The following is a 19,023-nucleotide window of genomic DNA, read 5'->3' on the forward strand; positions in this document are numbered from 1 at the left end:
TCATAATCCCTGTAAGCCTCATTGAGCCAAACCAGCAACTGTCAAGTGAAGATGATAACTATAGCTTGTGTATCTGTCTCTCTCTTCTGAGCATAGAGTTGAGAAAATGCACACTGCTGTATTTTTTCTCTGTGTAGTAGGGGCGGTTGTGGCTATTAACACAACACTGTCCTGGGTGTCTGCACGGTGGCATGAGATAAAAATTGCTTAGGCTCAGTGGATGTCTGGAGGACTGCAGCCTGCACTTATAACAGTGGGCATAAGTGGTATGTTTGGATTTAGATGTTGCCTGCTGTGCCATGTACTTCCTGCTGCATGTTGTATGCCAAATCTGTGTTCCAATATAATACTAGGTATGTTTAATAAATTGTCTAAGGAAGTTACCATGGCATCTGCCAACTTTGGCTCTCAGTTGCCTGTCTTCTTGTAGCTCTGTCTAGTAGGAGACTGAAGTGTATTCAAATTTTATTTGGCTTATAAACTTTCTCTTCTCTACCCCACTCCCTTTACATACGCTGCAAAGCATAGTATAAAACATGTTAGCCAAGGAGTAGAAAAAGCTTAGTAGTAGAGACAAACAAGTGTACTCCTTTGTACTGGCTGATTTTGCTTCCTACTCACATGGCAATGTGAACTCTGGTCTTCAGTTCATGCAGCAGGATGAATCCAGTATTTCTAAACATTTTAAAATAGAGGATGTGGAGTTGTCTCTGGCATGTTAATAATCCTTACTTTTAATCAGAAAAGCAGTGAAAAAAAAATCCATACACAAAGAATTCTGGTTTGAGGGGTTTCATTATTATTCATCACGCATTTCACTTCATCCACTGAAGTACTGGTGCCAAAACAAAAACAAAACTGCTTTAGCGAATCCTAAGTATTGAGAAACAAGCATGAGGTTTTGCAACACAGCCTGAAACTAAAGTGTTTCTACACAGAGATATGTTTTACAAAATCTCTTCCTCTCTGTTAATACTATCTACTGAAATCATTGCAAATATCTGATAGTATGGAGTTAGAGTTGCAAGTATGCCTCTGATGTTTAGTAAAACATGTAAAAGTGAGCAAATTTTGAACCTTTTTCTAGGGGAGGAAGTTCCCATTCATCATGTTTGAAATAAGGATTCTCTTCCTTACTTGCTTTCATTCCACTTGATCTGCACAGTAATTTGCTTCTCTTCTCATTCCCTGTCTCCTCCTGAAAATATCCATTGCAAAAACACACATAGAAAGAGATTAAAAAATAGATACCTTGAAATGGGAAGGGCTGTATGCGAGATAGCTGTATGTGAGCGAAACGCTACCTAGAGGGAACTTCTTGGTTTTGGTTTTGTGCTATTCTTGCTTCTGTAAGCATTCAGAACAAGCGAATTTTTGTCGAGGTGGAAGTATGCCTGCAGATTCAAATCCATTGCACTGTTCTTTATGTTTTTACTTGACTTTGTTGTTGTTTCTTCTGTGACAAGTTGTAGAAGCATCCTAGAGAAGGCGTCCTGAGAGGGATTGATTGATGTATGTATTGGTGGTAGGGAGTGTATAAAAAGCTGTGCAGCAAGAGCTCTATGCTTCCTGAGAAGGGGCTGCTGAGGTAGAGCTTCCCTCCCTTCAGAGCATAGCAAGGTGATGGGTATATACTGGAAAAGAGATGAGAAAGGGGTGTGAAGAGAGGGTATGTGGAGTAGAAGGCTACAGAGTCAGGCCCTTGTGTGCCTGAAAGCTTGCAGCAAGGATTTCAAAATTGATACAGGTCTTTCTCTGTAATTTCTAATCCTGTCAGGAAAATGAGAGACAGTGACTTCGGAACAAGCCCCATTTCATAACTAAAGAACAGTTGATGTCTGTACTGCTACTCTTCTCATCACTGTGATAGCAAAACTAAAAATAAATTAGTAAAACTGTTCTAAGCTTAGTAGTCTATTGAAGAAGATGGATTTGAAAATGGTTTTCTATTCAACTCGGAAGGTGCTAAACTGCATTTTACAGCAGAGGTTCACTGTTTCTGTCATTGCAAGATCATGCTCTCAGCAGTTATGTCCCATCAGTTGTTTGAAGTCCAGAAGAAACTGAAATAATGACTACACTGGTCTTGTCCATGTGCTTCTGTTGTGACCATATAGATGTGCAGCCTACATTGCAGGGTTGGGGAGGGGACCCATATTATTTCTTCTCCTCTTTGCACGACTAAAATTCCTTCTGAGCATAGGGTTGGTTAATCTACAAGGAAAGCTTAACTCAAAACCTGGAAGTTGAACCTGAACTCATTTGGCTCTGAAAGATTTTGATTTCTGAAAGTATTTTTTTTTGGAGGATTTTGTCAAGACTCCTGAGGGCTGTGTAGGCAGATGCTGCTGCTTTTTATTAATTGCTATATCAAAATAAAAGCACTCACTGAAGCCCCATCAGACTAATTCTGGCTTTTGGGAGAGAGGGGACACTGAGGGAGGGACTTAGCTATTCTTTTGGAAAAATAATTCTGGAGCCCTGGGGCTCGTGCTCAAGATACGTTAGCTTGGGAAATAAATCATGTTGTTTGACCGCTGCGACCTCTTGCTCTTCAGGTCCGGGTGGGAGACAAAGCAAGTACTGTTCTGAAGAGATACATGGAAGAAAAGCACACATTTAAGTGGAAGCTGGAAGCATTTGTGTGGTTACTTTCGCATCCTTCAGAGAGAGGATACTGTTTTTGCAGAGCTACACAAGATTTGGGCAGGGGGTATCAGAATTATCTTGATATCTATCCTTACATTTAAAATGTTGGCTAATTATGTAGTGCAGAGAGAGTGCACTTGTGTTAGAAATCAGCTTGCTTGTATCAATTAAGAACTCGGTGCACCTCAGGGGTGTTACCTGAGTGATGAGAGGTTGTGAATCTACAAGGGGTATAAGAGCAGAACAAAGCTTCCCTTCTCTTGACAGCGGCTGCAAATAATGTGTCCTGTGAGGAGTACCAGCCAGCAGGTGTTGTTGAGGCTAATAAGCCTTGTGCCTAAAAGCAGTGACCAGATGCAATCCCTGCATGGCTAAGTCAGCCCACATGGTATTTCTTCTGCTAATCAGTCTCTTTTTGATACCATGTGTGGGACTAGATGCTTCCTGATGTCCACTCTACTTTTCTGACTTTTGTGTTTGTTTTGCTATGGTGTGGTCTTAGTTATCTTCTGACCCTGACCACCGCCAGAGACAAACATTAATAGGGGACTTGCCAGAGGCCCCAGTTGTTGTCTCTTCCCTGCTCTTTCCCCCAGAAACAGCTGAGCTGAATTAAAGTGTGCTCAGTGTAAGTCTCACTTGTATTTACATTGCCTTGAGACTTCCACTGTACTGAAGCTCCCCTTGTATTCTTGATAGAGGATTGGATACATAATCCACAGTTTGGTAAGTATCATTTCATTCTAAGGTCATTAGTGAGCAATTTCATCTGTTGTGTTCTTCCAGCAGAAAGGACAATTTTATGGCTGAACAGAGTATTAGGGCTCAGAACCATGCAAGTGTTTTGCATGTATAATGCACTAGGTATTTGGGCAATGTTTATGCATTTGTGTAGCTCCCTTGGGCTAAGCCTGTGCGCGAAAACTTGCACCAAGTGATGTGCACAGAATGAGGCCCTTGGGGCTGCCAGCAGAAGCATGGCTGCTAGGACAATCAGCTAATTCCCAGTTTGGTAGAGGCTGCTTGTACCAAGGAACTCACGTATTTTGTGGCTGAAGCAGTGGCTGCTGAATTCTTGATTCTAAATAAACCGTCTTGGAGCAGAATAGGTAAAGAGGACATAACCGAGAGTGCTGAATCAGAGAGGGCAACTGGGACAGTCAAAGCAGCTTCCAATTCCAGCTGTTAGATTTCCTCCCCTGCCCTCACAGTAGGGATGACTGAGTGGGGCTCACCTTGGTTGCCGTAACTGATGGCTGGATGCATTTATTTCAAGGAATGGGAAACTGTTTCAGTGGTGGAAGTTTAAGCCGTGGGTCATGCCTTGGGCTACGCCTTGGGCTTTGTTTATCCAGTGTGTGTTCTTCCGTGTGGCTTATGGAGTAGTGACTTAAATAATGTTCTTACTGAATATTGAATGATGTCTCTGGGCTTCATGAAATCAATGTGGCATATTCCCTTCAAACACAGAGTGCATAGATAATTTGCAGTGCTTGTGTGTTTTAAGTGAGACTTGTCAGCTAGTTCTTGAAGGAATGTGGTAATTCTGGGGGAACGTATTTTTACTGTAGGCAGAAATACTAGCAAAAGTGTATGGTGATGTAAAATATCCTGAAAAAAGCGAACAGAATGACCTCTGCTGAAAAAATGCTGAAAAATTTAAGGTTAATGCAAGGAACTATTAATAACCTTTGGGTATCTAATTTTCTGACATAAAAATCCCTTAATAATGATTAAAGCTCCAGCATGTCTCCATTTTTTGGGTTTAGCCAAGACAATAAGGAGGTCTGTGTTTAAAAAGAGAAGAAAAAAACCTGCTGGCTTTCGGCCTGTTGAAATTAGATTTATTTTTAAGTCTACATCTGCAGTGCTTGCTGTATTTGTCCATATGACTCAAATTGCATCTACTCATTTAGATCTACTGAAGCATGGCTTACACAGATTTTTGATTCCAAGTCAAATGGTAGACCTGTTAGTGAATAAATGATGTTGATATATGCTTATGGTTCTTAGGAATAAATCCTTAACCATATAATTGGATAGAGAGAAGCTGAAAGGGTTGCTATTAAGTGTCTGAGATTATTGCCCCCATTTAAATTGGTAGGATCCAAAGACAGTCTCTTAAGTCTCTAAAGAACTTTTCATGCTGAGATAGTATTTATTTTTTTTTAAACCTGGTCTTACTGTAAAATAACTTATTCTATACAATTCCAATATGCAAAAATAGATAGGCAGTGCTGTCAGGTAACAAGCATCGTGCCAGCTCCAAGGCTTAGTTACCATCAGTTGACTGAATCTGACTTTAGGTAAAAAACTTTGCAGGGGATGAGGAAAGAGGCAGTGCCTGTAGGCGTTTTAATTTAAAAAAAAAAAAAATCTTTTTTTTTTTTTTTTTTTTTAAAAAGCCATTAACCATGCTGTATTTTGCTTATCCTGTTTGTGTGTATGGTTTTGTATTCTCTTTTGTAATGGTCTATTGTAAGCATAGTGTGGCAGTAGGGGCCTTTCTCTGCCTTTCAGGACATTGTATGTTAACAAATAATGTAGTCTCTGCCCTCTTTGTTTAGGGATTCTTGTCTTCCAGATAACAAGAAGTATCTGTTTTTTGCACATTAAGAAATGTTGTTCTGTGGGCATTGAAAGGTAGTTGGGGAGAGTCAAAGTGGAACAGTGCTTAAAGGTGCACATTCATGGGTGGGAAAGACCATCATGGTCTACAGCGATGTTCTGGGTGTGAAGTATAAATGCACTGGCTCTTCCAGGATACCAACACTAATTTTTTAATTTCTTTCTTTCTTTTTTTTTTTTTTGGTGTGTATTTTTGTTTATGTATGTTGTTTTTTTTTTTTTGTTTACCCAGCCCCTTCTATGGAGAAGACTTTTACTGTGAAATTCCTCGGACCTTTCGCCATCTGTCATTTTATATTTTTGACAGAGATGTTTTTCGAAGGGATTCCATTATAGGTATGTGTTCATAAATTATTTTCTTTACAGCTTACTGCTCTTGGATTTTAACTGTTAGATCGTATGTAGTCTTACAAGTTGGGCTCATGATAGGACTGACAATGACAGTGGTAATCAAGTACTGCTCAGTGTTGTCTTTTTTGTTAAGGGACAAAAATGCCTTCAGTATTACATATATCAAAAAAAGTCTGGGAAATAAATGCTGTCTGTTATGATAGTAAATGCAGATTGCAGTTTAACTGAAATAGGCAATAAAGCATTGTCTAAATGTTGGCAATATCATTTGTTGCTGCATATTTTTTTTTCTTCTAAATGCAAGGCCTTTTCCAGGGCTCATTACACTTACACATATGCGGTATTATTAAATAATGACTGCCTTAATGACATGCAGAGTAAGAGCTACTGGTCACAGGTATCCATGGTACAATAGTGACAGAATTTTATAGAGTATTAGAGCAAGCTGTTGCTTACAGAACAGCTCTGTAAAACTTCCAGTGCCTGTTATATGTGGGCAGGACCTCTGCTTCTGCAGATACTGTTTGCTATGCATTTCAGCTGCAGCAAATTGCATGACACTCCATTTATCTCTTCAGGGATAAAAATCTTGTAAAAGCGTAGTTCCCTTGAAGGGGGAACAGTTTCCACTTTAAGTCGTTTTAACTGTTCGGATTTTTTCAGTTTTTAATCTCTTACTTTTGGAAGAAGTCACGTATGACTACCATTCTTCTAAATTCACTATAATGTGACTGTAGTTATCAATGAGGTCTTGCAGAGCTTGTAGTGAGGAAGTTGCCTGATGTTGAGCAACAGTTTGTGTAGTGCTGTAATAAAATGCATTATTTTAAAGTGGTGGGGTGGTGGTGCAGATCTCTTTGTATGTATCTTTACAGTAGTTTATCGTGCAGTGACTAGCTTGCTTTGAAGTGACTTCTTTCATTACTGTGTTACATTTTACATGTGAGCTAGGAAACTGGATTGCCGTTCTCTTTATGTCCCTAACTGAGCTTGCGTTTGTACAGCATCTAGCAATCTAGCATCCTGGGGGGGAGGAAGGGATCAGTTTCTGATTTTTGAGTGAGCTTTTGGAAACTTTTTGGTCTCTCTGATCTCTAGTTTCCCCTTGTAACATGAAAGTAATACCTCCTTTCTTTCAACTGATGAGTTTTTCATTGTTGAAATTGCCTCATCTGATCTCCTGTGTGGCACCAGTTTTGTGCAGCTGCAGTGACCCATGAACAGGCCATGGACTGGGATTTGTCTTGCTCAGGGCTTTACTCCCCCTTTTGAAACACGGGTGTCTGAACACTTAACACAAGCCAGACTCATGAAACTGCGTATAAAGAAGTGCAAATTCCATGTTTCCCAAGTTCCTGTTTTAATAATCAAGGTGTGACATTGGAGGGGAATTCTTCAGGAGCTGCTAGAGTAATCTTGTCTTAAAGGTACTGGGAGAAGTTTGTGAAAAGAAGGATTTGCAGAAGATATGAAGAGACTTTTATTTGGATGCTTGAGTGTTTGATCAGGTTTCTATTTTTCCCTACCTCCTCAGGAAAAAGCAACATTGGCTTTTGCATGTATTGCAGAATCCACAGGTAGGCAGGCTCGTGTTACTATACTGATGTAGCACTAAAAGGCAGAACCTCCAGTGTTACCTGTCTATGTTGAGATTTTACAGTGCATATTAGCTGTTGTAGTCTTGAGTTTTTCCCTTTTCCTCCTCTGTTCCCTTCCATCCTTATCAGAGGCATATTTTGAAGAGCGTTTCAAAGGTGTGGAAGTGTGATAAATAGCAATGGAGAGAAGAAAAAAAAATCCAGAATTAACTGTCACTTTGATGCAAGCAGAACTTACAGAGTTAGTAATAGGACAGCGTTCTGAGAACAGTGCTCTGAAGTAACTGCATGTGGTTGTTTCCATTAGTTCCTATTGAACAGGAGTCAGCAGCAGCACTGGAGTTTCTTTGAGAAAGGGAGCTCTTTCATTGGAACAAATTCAGTAGTATTTAGAAGGAATAGTTGTTCTATGTGTATCGTCAGCTTGGTCTTGAGAGACCTGTTCTTTAAGAGGCTTGAGCAAAGGAGGTTTGGAAGAGGTCCCTGCTGAAGAAGTTTGGTCAGAGTAGTGCTAGAATAAGCTCTTTTCCACTGAACCACCGAATTGTGCAAATAGGGGCCCTTTGTTTGCGTTACAGAGATTGCTTGTTATATGATGTCATCATAAGACACTCCTGCTGAAGAAAATGTGGTTACCCATGCTCATCCAGCAATGAACTTTCTCAGGGAAGGATGTTGGGGGTTGTGTCTTCCATCCAGGGAGACAAATTTTAAGTTCAGATGTTACTGAGCTTGTGAATTTGCCTGTGTTTCCTGTGTGATCTGGTATGTTTAAGACATCTGTTTTCATTGTTTGTTTGGCTGGTTTTGAGGGGGTTTCGAGACAGAGAGAGAACAGAGTGCATCTGTGTCAAAATGGTGAGAATGTGGCAAGTAGCTATTTCTTGAAGATTGTTGGCTAGCAGAATTACTTTTGAATCACTGTTTAGTATTGCTAGAACTTTCTCTTTGTGCTGTAATCCTGATTTCCAGGGTAACTGGAGATCAGGGTAGGCATGCCTTTATTTATTCAAATACGAAATACAAGTTTCTGATGGTAAATTCTTTTAACATCTGAAATGCAACTTAGTATATGACAGATGAGAACGTCAAGCCACTAAAAGCGGAAGCAGTGGGGGTGAGAAAATGAAAAACAAGAACCCCCTGAAACCTCTGACAGAAACTTCCGAGGAGAACCAAACAAATTCAGAAACTGGAACACATGTAGATACGTTTTAGAACATGCTGTAGTATTTTGGCATACAGGATGGGAGGATTGTGCAGATAAAGATATCTTTGAGTCTGCATGTTTGTTTATTACATTTGCATTTTCCTAATCATAATTTGCTAAGTCATCTAGGATTTTGTTAGCTAAACAGAAAAAAACTCTTGAATAATTGTGTCTTGGAAGAGTCTTGGATGCTGGTTGAAATGCAAACATAATGAAGAAAATGCAGAGCTCAGTGGATCTGAAATGTGTTTTGCCTTTTTTAGATAAAAGGTAGCAAATACACAGTTGCTGTGAAAATAAACTCTTCTTAAGTTGTTTAATTGGTATTGTGTGTCTTGACTGTTACTGACTAGATTTTATATACTGATTTATATAGTATATTGAGATGCTTTGAGCAGAAAATGTACTACTGAAAGTAATGGTAAATTCTATTTAAAATTAGATTTGTTGGTTTGTTTCCAAATGATCAAACAGGAGTTGAAGGCCAATTTGATGGAACATGTGTCTGTATAACACATGGGATAGCTGTTTCTATCTAGTTGTTACTGTGAGGAAAAACATTGAGGATATGGAGTTAACTTGAAAAACTGTCATTTGGTACCCCTCCAGTAGTAATGGGAAAAAAGATACTTCAGGCTGGATGCAGTAGAAGAAATGTTAGGATAGTAGTGCTGCTAAATAAGGCAAATGTCAATATATGTTCTTTAATGTTTATGTTTTGATATTTAGTTTTCAGATTTTTAGGGATGTTGAATGAGGCAAACTGCGCCAGTTCAGTGGGGCAGAAGGCTTTTCTCACCCTTAAATAATTGAGCTAGATTTAGTGAAGAAAACTATCTCCACAATATGCCCTGAGCTGGCATTCTCCTAGGTGTGTGATGAACAGTTCAGGGTGCCAGGTTGTGACCTTGAACATACGGATCAGTTAAAAAACAGAGGAAATGTGCCACACCAAGTAATTTAACACTGCACTGAGAGAATAGTTAACATTATATGCCTTTCAGGTATACACAGTCGTTTATCTTCTACTTAAATCACAAATCACGTTGGGTTTTTGTACCCCAGGACTTCATTTGTTTTGGTAACAGATGCATATAACTGACTTGCTAACACCTGCGTTAAGCAGGAACCTGAACAAAATGCAACCCCTGTGAAGTTCTGAGGGGGAAAAAGTAAATTCACTATATCAAATCTTGTACCCATTCTGCACTGGGGAGTAAGAACTTTCCTCTGTAAGTCTGTGTACTCTTGACTGAGGAGGAGGTTCGGTTGCCATGCTGATGGAGAAGGAATGGTACTGAATAAAGCACAGATACGAAATGCCTGAGCTCTTCAATGAAGGAGCAGAAAGCCAGTGGGGAGAAGACTAGCTAGTGATTCTGTTAATTACATGTAGTATAACTTAACTGCTGTAAGTCACCTTCATAGAGGTTATTAGGTGTGTTGTACAACAAACTGGAATTCTTGTGGCCATTGTATGCTGGCAGGTTGTAACTGTCTTCCGTCTTAATATTAGATGAGCTGAAGCAAAGTAAGGCAATAAAACGAATTTGCGTTTGGAGGTAGTTAAATTTAGCTGCTCTGGACTGAAGTAGATGAAACCAAGTCATAGCTCAGGGACACTCACAGAATGAAAACACCCTGGAATTGAAAGTTGTTTGAAGCTTGCATGTGTGAGCTGACGGCACCTTTGTTAATGACTACTTCCAAAGCTGAGGAGGTGTGTTTGTAGAGTTGCCACCATTTATTACCAAACATCCAAGCAAACCATCTACTGTTATTAGGTAACTCTTGCCAAATGTAGCGGAAGCATCACCTTTTGATTATTTTATTGGTTTAAAAGAAAAATTGAAAAAGAGTCATCCCTGTTAAACTATGTTTCTTGCTATGGTGGAGGAAAGATCTTCCAATACATAGTAAAGCAGAGGTGAAGATTTTGTGTTCCTCTGTTTCCTCCACCCCAACCATGGCTTAGGCAGCAGTCACAACTTGGTTTACTGTTTCTGTGATGCACTGTTGCATGACATGGGAATAATAGCTACTCGGTATGGTATAAATATAGCTACTAGTGAAATAAAGGAAACAGATGACTCTGTCCCACAATGACAAGTCTCAAGAAGCTATAAACTAGAATTGTCCTGAGAAGATTCTCTACAGTTGTGTAGAAAGCCTAAAATAAATACTTCCTGCATAGAATAAATTATTAGGATGCACTTACAATATCTTTTTAACATAACAGATGGTCACAAAAGTAGGGAAACAAATTTGAGCTTTCAAAAAATACCTATTTTTTCCTTTTTCCTCCTACAAGTACACATATTATTAAAAAACTACTGCACATAATGCACTAGAACTGAGACTGTCCTTTCATGCAACACTACTCCTTACCAAATGACAGTGTTAATACTATCTGTATTTGGAATATTGCCATAGATCCATCCTCCCAGCATACCTCTGACGGCTATTGTTTCACCTGGGCTTTCTGTATTTTCTGCAGTACTTGACTTACCTCAGCTCTAGCAGATGTTAAGCAGTCTCTGGTTTATGCCTCGTTTGAACTAAGCAAAGACTGGGACTGTGAAGAAGATGCAATAGCGGTGGCTTCTGGTGGCAGTACCTCGAAGGGGCTGGTGATGGAGGAGATGGAGGTGGTTGTTCCGTGCAGGTGTGCTTGCGGGGTCTTGTTGCCTACTGTAGGGCAGATAACAGTGACTGCAAGTCTAGCTTTTAGGACTGCTCTCCCATTGCAAACAGCCACTGGCTATACCACCTTTCTCAGATGGATCGGACATTTTAAGGGCCCAGGGAGCAGCTGGCAGAGAATTGGTACCAGAGGTGTGGTTGGGTAGGGTTGTGGGGGTTTTTTGTTTGGTTTTTTTTTTTTATTTTTTTTGTAACAGGAACGGAGAGTAGAAATTGCAAAGTAAGCCAGGTGAGATCTTTAGGAATGTGGCCAGAAAAACCATCCTAATAGAGGGTAGTCCATGCAATGCTGCAGCTTGCTTCCTTTAAGGATAGAAGCTATGTCTTTTACGCAGCCTTCTTTTCTCTGCTTTATTATCCAAGATAAATTCCACAAAGGGGGAAAATGGATTTTTTAAGTTACATTCTTTGTATATTTGGACTAGTTACTCAAAAAACAAACAAATCTGGGGTCACGAACATAGTACACATCAGTACTCTGCATAGGATGCACCTCCACTGTGCTGGAAGTGTGCTGCCATTAACATCACTAATTCTTCCCCATGGTAGCATATGATCTAGTAGTGCTTGTGCTTCATGGTGCACTGTACAGGAGCTGGGAGGGAGTCACTCTCCTGCTTCTAAGGCTCTGAAGTCTTATGTTGCCCCTAATTCTCATCCTTTTCTTTCTAATCCTCAAGTTTCCATGTTACAGGAGGCATGAGTGAATTTGTGCTGTTCTTGAACAAAAGGCAGGCATCTAGCCCTTTTTGTCTTGCAAAGTTGCTGTACTTCTATTTGTTGTCAAATAACCTTTCATACGGATAATTAAAAAAATCCGGGTCATCTGGAATAGCAGCAGTGCTTCTTGGTTGGAGATTTTTAGGTAATTGAAGTTTCATGAGGCTTTCACAGCCTAAAACATTGATTAAAATTGATTCTGATTTGCCTTTAGTCTTTCCAGCTATTAGTGACTCTCCTTGTGCACCTTCATATCCATTATTTCAAATGAATTCATCGATAGTGTGTCTGTGCACTTATTGTACTAGCATGAAACAACTTCAGAACTAGCTTTCAGGTTATCTTACTGCCTAGTATTGCAGCACATAGGAGGCAAAGTAGTTTCTGCGCAGAGCTGAAAGAATACTGAATTAATTAGGTGTTTGGGGCCTTTTAACATGTGACTCAGACCTAACCCTTTGCTATAAATTATACTGCAGTAAGTGTTAATGGAGGATGTTGGCAGAAATATGCAAAGTTCTGTGGTTTTCACTGTGCAAGTATTCCAAGATAAAGATAACCTAAGGAGAAGATAAAAGAGCTCATGAAATGCTCTGGTTTTAGGGTTCTGTAAAATAACTGTTGGATCATTTTTCAGGTAGAGCCTCATGCTCTTTTAAAAAAAAGTACAAACTCCTGCCCTATTGCTGTCTTAACTTGTTTATTTTTGGTAAAGGAATATATTTTCTACTATTTAGCATCTGACATAAATACTCACACCTCTCAGCTGTGAGGTAAACACTCTGCAAACTGGCAAATGAGTATTAAAAGGTGAGATATAATCCTCAAACTAGTGCCTAATCCTTTTGTCGCCAACAGGTAATCCCGACAGAAGGTAGTTGTAACTGGATGGAGAATGCCCGAGCCAATTGATAACTCTAGTCTTTGTATGGAAATGTTAGTCCCTGAATTAACGAGCCCAGGCATGTCCAGGGGCAAGCTAATGGGCTCCCTTGAGTTGCCTGGGAAGAGCTTTTGAAACTCCAGTGAGGGACCGGCACCGAGGGTGCAGCGCTTTCACAGACACTTTTGCAAGCCATGAAGCCAGAAATCCCTACTCATCTCTGTTGCGTATTTCTGTCTGTGTGCCCAAATGACCTTCTGCTATCTTCTAGCTGTGTTAATGTGACGCTTCAGTGGGGAAGCCATAAAACAGGTCAGCTGAAATGATATCTATGTTAAAAATGCCAGCACCCTCAACATATCATCTCTGAAACTTACTGCTGCTTCTCTTCTCCTCCCCCAGAATGTTTATTCTCATTATTTGGTGTTTTTTACTTTGGATTGGTTTCCTCAACAGTTTCGGTGTAGCCTGCTGCGAGGATGGGGTGCATGGGTGAGGGAATTAGGAGGCTTTTAAATCAGTTTACGCCAGGGATCATGAAGTGGAATTTGCACCCTTAGGACCATGCGGGCCCTAGGTAGTAACCTCATTCATCTGTGAGCTGGCCACGTGTTTGAAATAATAGGTTGTTGGTAGATTGTTTTCTCCCTAAGGAGAGATTCACAGAAGGAAGAGGCCAGGTGTGGCATGCCTCATCTTTGTTTTGAACACAGGGCTTAAGATTTAAATGTGTCAGTGGAGATGTGTTCACTCTGAACTGAGGGGACACAGGGAAATTGCTGCCGTATGTGTGAAAAATGTGTAGGAGCGTGTGGGGCTTTCCTACCCTCTCTCAACATGACAGGGTCCTGGTGAATATCAGACTTTGGAAAGAAATTGTTCAGATGAGAAGAATACTTTTACTTAATCGTTGCTGGTCTTGCTGCTGAGAATCTAACTTGTAAAAATGTAACTTAAGTTTTGAAATTACACCTTGTACCATTCCACGTGCTCTGCTGTTTCCTGCCTCCTCCCATACAGTGTCTAAAAGCTTAAAGAGACCCAGACTCTCTGCAGCCTGGGGCGGCTCTGAGGAAACCAGCAGGAGTGGCTGGGTGCCTCAGGTGCAAGTTTTAGAGGCTCTCACTGCTGCCTGGCAGCCGCCCAAGTCTTGAGAAAGCGCACAGGACAATGGGCTCAAGTTTGGGAAGGCGCTGAAGAAGTGCAAAGGAGAAAGCGTCCTGTAAATGAGTGGTGGGTAAACCTTTCCGCCCTCTTGCATCAGGTTTATCTTCAAGGAGAATTACAGGCCCTTATTGTGTCGCGTCAGGTCAAATGACAGGTGCCAACAGCTTGTGATTATTGGCCTAGATTTAACCTAGTTCTGGTGAGGCTAGAAGGTATTTGAGCTGGGTCAGACATAGGTCAGCGGGTGGCAGAGCAATGGCTGTATAGAGGACTATGTATAGTGACTGTGCTTACACTTGCACTGTGGCTTATGCGAACCTGGTGGTGATGATGAGCGTGGTTCAAGTGAGCATATGGATGTGGCTTGAGCGGGCGAAGAGTTATAAACCAAAATTGTGCACGGTGCTCCTATACACAGGGAATTATTTAATAGGGCAGATCAAACAGTCAGCCCTATCAGTAATATACCTTCGTATATGTTTAGACTAGCCAAAGTGTTGGCCTTTTTTTCCCCACTCTCTCTCTCTGCCCCTGCTTTTTTCCGTAGTAGATTTTTCTCCTTTGTGGATCACTTGGTATGCAGTGAAAACCTTGGATTGTAGCCAGCCCAGTCAATAAGTTTCACTCACTAATAAGACCTGCTTGTGTGCAGAGCAAACAGTGCTGTTCAAACAGTTTCCTAATCAAAACAGTCGTACCGCAGTGTTAACCCTCTTGGACCTGGAGGCATGTACCATTGCCTTCACACACTTTGTGCTCCTATTATGTACTGACTGTGCAGTCAGACCCACCTGGGTTATCTTGCCATTCTTGATACAGAGAGCAGCAGGGCTCCCTACTGAAAGAGGGCACAGTGATAACACTATTTATGCTACATACTGGTGCAGATGTTTGTAAAATCGTCCTTGAGTTTTCTGCAAGGACGTTCCCTGCATGGGAGGCGTCTGTGAATGAGATTGATTACAGGCAACAGTCTCTGGGAAGTGCATGCTACACTGCGATCAGGTGGAAGATTTCTGCAAGAGATTAAAGGGTACACTGAGGATTGCAAACAGTGAAAGTAAACAATTTCGAGTGAGGTCTAAAGCAATTATTGGAAGATGATGCGTTTAAATTTATTCCTTTCTCAAAATGTTTTAGAGAAACGAGGTTGCCCACAAACTGCCATTGCTGAAGAGTAAAAGCTTTGAAAATACACAGCCGTCATCACATAGATTCTTGGTGGCGTTAACTCCTCAGTTCAGTGCAGTTCAGATGTCTTATTTACCCTTTCTGCTGTATTATTTTGTAGGTTTGTGTAATTTAGTTATTGCTTTTCTAAGAAGTTTCAAGTCACTTGCTATGCATATCCAACAAAGAGCCTGGTGATGAATCTGCCTAGTTAACATCTAGTTTAATGTTTGTCAGGAGATGGATCTGGTAATCTCTAAAGACAAGCAGGGGGAGGAGAGTGCTGAGGGCAAAATGAGCAAGACTTGGGAATAATGGGTCAGCAGCTCTGGGAAAGCTATAGCAGAAACCGTGGTGGATACTGGGGAAGGATGGCAGAGTAGTTTAGAAACTAGGAGTGGACATCTGGAAACTGTCACCAGAAAGCAGCCCGAGGGTGACAGAAGAATGCAGCAGCAGCTGCAGCAGGGTACTCAGAGCAGCCCAGCAAACAGGAGGGCTGGATGGAGCCATCCAATAACCACTAAAAAGGAAAAAATTTTGGGGAGCACTGGGGTGTAATAACTTACTTCTGGGACTTTAGTAAGCTTTTAGATTTCAGAAGGGAGAATGCTTTGTGTTTGCTGTTTTTGTAGCCTTCCATTGTGTGGATTTTTATTATTTTTTTCTGTTTTTGTAAACGTGTTCTGTTAACATTCTTTGGGGTATTGTATTACTGACCCCTGACCAAACTGCATGGGTTTGGGAAGCCTTGGAAATCTCTCCCTCTAAGACTGCATCCCTCGGTGTATTTTGTCTAGCAGAATTTGGTTAAAGAAGGTCTGTGTGTCTGTAGCAAAGCAGTGGTTGCAAACTGTACGTGAGCAGCTCACTCCAGCAGAGAAAGTCTTCTACCAGACCACATTGCCAAAAAACAGCTTCCTTGAGCCTCGTGAATGTCTCTGACTGTCCTGGATTCTTTCATTTTGAATATGCTGCTTCGCTTAGTGCCTGAGGAACCACCCAGCTCAACTGTTTTTTTCTGAGGATTGCTGCTTCTCAGGCATGCCATGCTTTGGTTTGTATATACAAAGAAAGATGTTTGGAAGAAGTTTCATTGCTACTCAGAGAGTTCTTTATATAATGCCTGAGAGAGACTGGGCAAGATAGACGTTTCAGCTTTATATGTACATTAGCCCTGTTTCAGCTTTACATGTATATTAGCCCTTAGCACTCATGTATGTTAGTTCACAGCATGGAACTGGCTGTTGTTGCCATAACTACGAGAACAGCTAATTTGGTAGGGTTTGGAAGGGGAGAAGCTCTACCTTGGTTGGGTTTTTGTTGTTGTTGTTGTGTTTTGTTTTGGTTTTGTTGTTTCCCTCTGCAGAGTCAGAGTACTTGGGTGACTCTGGATTGCGTGGTGCAAACTGCAAGAGGGAGGGACGCGGATCATCAGGGCCTCAAACTTGATATCTTTAATTGCTGCCTTTCTCCAAAACTACATAGTCAAAAGCCTCATTCTAAAACATTGGTAGCAATAACCCCGTGCATGGAACTTTTTTAGGATTGTTAAAGACATCTGCATCAAAAATCTATCTCCAACAATTTTCGAGCTTTTCCTCCCACAAGTTTGTCATGTCAAAGAAGTAATACTGATATTTTTACTGTAAGCATAGTTAAAAGCTTTTCCACAGAGCCCAGTGCTTCAGTCTGTTAGGTGAGTATGACGTTAGGAATTTTAAAGGCTTTCACAACATGAAGTGGAAAAAGCTGCTCATCAGAAATAATCATGTATTTTGTAAAGAAGTATGCCCTGAAGAAATCTTTTCTTGCTCTGAAACCTTTCTTGAATAGGACAGTCCTTAAATCATTGTTTTAAAACTTGTTTTTGATGGAAAGGTACTTTGGGGGAGCTATAGCATGTCTTAAACTGTGCTTCTGGTTTGTTTCATTTCTAGGAAAAGTAGCTATACAGAAAGAAGATCTGCAGAAGTATCATAACAGAGACACCTGGTTTCAACTCCAGCATGTTGATGCTGATTCAGAAGTACAGGTGAGATTATCTTGGCAAAGGAGTATTTGTGACAGGGTCATGGCAGTTTTATGGGTTCCATGGCTCTAGGACAGATGTGTTGCTTCCCTGCAGAAAGGAAGCATTGCTCATTAGTGTGGTTTAGGTTTCAGTGATATTTGCAGCTTGTGTGTGTGTAGGGTGAATTACGAGTGTCCATAAATGAACAGGGCCAGGATTCTGCCTACAGAAATAATTAAATTATGTGAACTGTCAGGGTCACTGATACAAGGAGAGGGGCGTGGTTATCTCAAGTATCAAATAACTTCAAAAACCTATAAATAACTGTTGATTCCTCAGGGAGTGCAGCCAGCTTGAAAATAGTATCTGCAGGTACTGATGTAAATAATTATGTAGGCAGGTTGTCACAGGAATGGCAACAAGCACAACTCAGATGAAAAAACAGTCCTTGCCAGATTTCTAGGCCCTGCTCCAAACCATGGAAATGCTGATAACTCTATCACTTAAGCTTCATTTAGGGTTTGATACTTCGCAGGTTTAGGTACACAGCAAGACTCCTCTTTTTTTGTATGTATCCTCTTTTGAAGCAGATTCTATTTTCTGTTACAGTATTACGTGTTGTGAAAACAGTCCTTATAACAAAGCAAGAAATTAAAATGAGGCAGGAGTATATCAAGTCTATGTAAATCAGTTAATTTTTTTTCTTTTTTTCCTCTCAGTATATATTACAGGTCACTTTTGAAAAACAGTATTTGCTTAGGAGGTCACAGACATGAATGCCTGACCTGTGTCTCAAATAAATGCAAAGGGAAATGCTGCTTAGATACTGCTTTGTGGTGGGGTTGGGTTTAATGTCTTGGCTTTTCAGTCTGCATTGCAGATCTGCACATACCAGGTCAGAAAATGACACTTAGAATGTATACTCATTCCAGCATGTAGTGTGGTTGTGTATAGTGAAGGATACGTGAAAATACATTCAAGGTTTGGTTTTCTGTTTATTTAGAGAGAGAAATAATACATGGTTGTGCATGTGAGGCAAAGAAAGCCTCATGACAGCCTGTTCAGTCAGGAACATTCTCTTGTAAAATATTGCTCCTCTTTAATGCCACATTTCAATGCCAATGGTGATGGAAAGGCTTTTAACAGCCTTTTAACTTTGAGGTCTTTTCTGTTTACCCTGGTCTCCCTTTCTTCTTACCCCAAAGCATCTTATGACAGTGACTTTAAACATTAGATTTACTGTTTATTTCCTGCAGGATACAAAAACTTTCCCTTTGTAATTTATTATTTCAAGAAGGCCAATATTTGGATAAGCTTTTGCATTGCTTATTTTGTTACGATATTTGCACAGGGTGAGCTTATGGAAGCTTTTTAGACCAGGGTACTTTCTAGGACAGCACTGGTAATGTAAGCTGTGAACTCATACCAAAAGTTTGCAGGCAGCTCTAGCTTTTGGAGAGATGGGCAGCACAATGTTTGCTGGAAAGCATGTTCTCTGTTTGTAATTGTTTGTATAGTTTATCACTTCCGCTGTTTGTATTTTTACAAGAGCCCAACTGTTAAAAGCTGTTTCTGGACTCTATGATAAGCATTTATTACAACTAGTGTAAATATGAGCAGCACTCAGATTTTATCCATTTACTTAGATGGTCCACAGCCTTTATATTAAGGAGTCTGCAAGAGGGCTTTGTTTCCCATAATAGCCGGAGCAGATTTGTAAATATTTTGTACAAATTCTTAGGCATGTGAAGATAGCCAAATGAAGTATTTTTGTGTTTGCATCTTTTTATATTATTTGTGGTATCTCTGTTGTATATTTTTCTAAACACTTTTAGATTTATAAGAGGAAAAAAAGAATATATGTGTTAATGATAAGAATTTATGCAATGTAACTTGATTTTTCAGATAATAATTTAAGGAATTTTAGGTA

The 19,023-nt window shown here is 40.3% G+C and overlaps 1 protein-coding gene across 9 annotated transcripts in view; it reads left to right on the top strand.

Moving 5' to 3' along the window:
* The window catches only part of RASA3 (RAS p21 protein activator 3), a 179,732-nt gene that overhangs the window by 91,639 nt on the left and 69,070 nt on the right, over positions 1 to 19,023 (top strand). For all 9 annotated transcript variants that reach the window (XR_008746778.1, XR_008746777.1, XM_055801498.1 and 6 more), the window contains 2 exons: positions 5,510 to 5,613; positions 17,020 to 17,114. Coding sequence is in view for 7 of the 9 variants with exons in the window: in XM_055801498.1 (XP_055657473.1) it covers positions 5,510 to 5,613; positions 17,020 to 17,114 (199 nt within the window). In the remaining 2 variants the exon portion in view is untranslated. The remainder of the gene's footprint in view (positions 1 to 5,509; positions 5,614 to 17,019; positions 17,115 to 19,023) is intronic.

This window comes from Falco peregrinus, chromosome 4 (assembly GCF_023634155.1).
Source record: "Falco peregrinus isolate bFalPer1 chromosome 4, bFalPer1.pri, whole genome shotgun sequence".
NCBI lineage: Eukaryota > Metazoa > Chordata > Aves > Falconiformes > Falconidae > Falco > Falco peregrinus.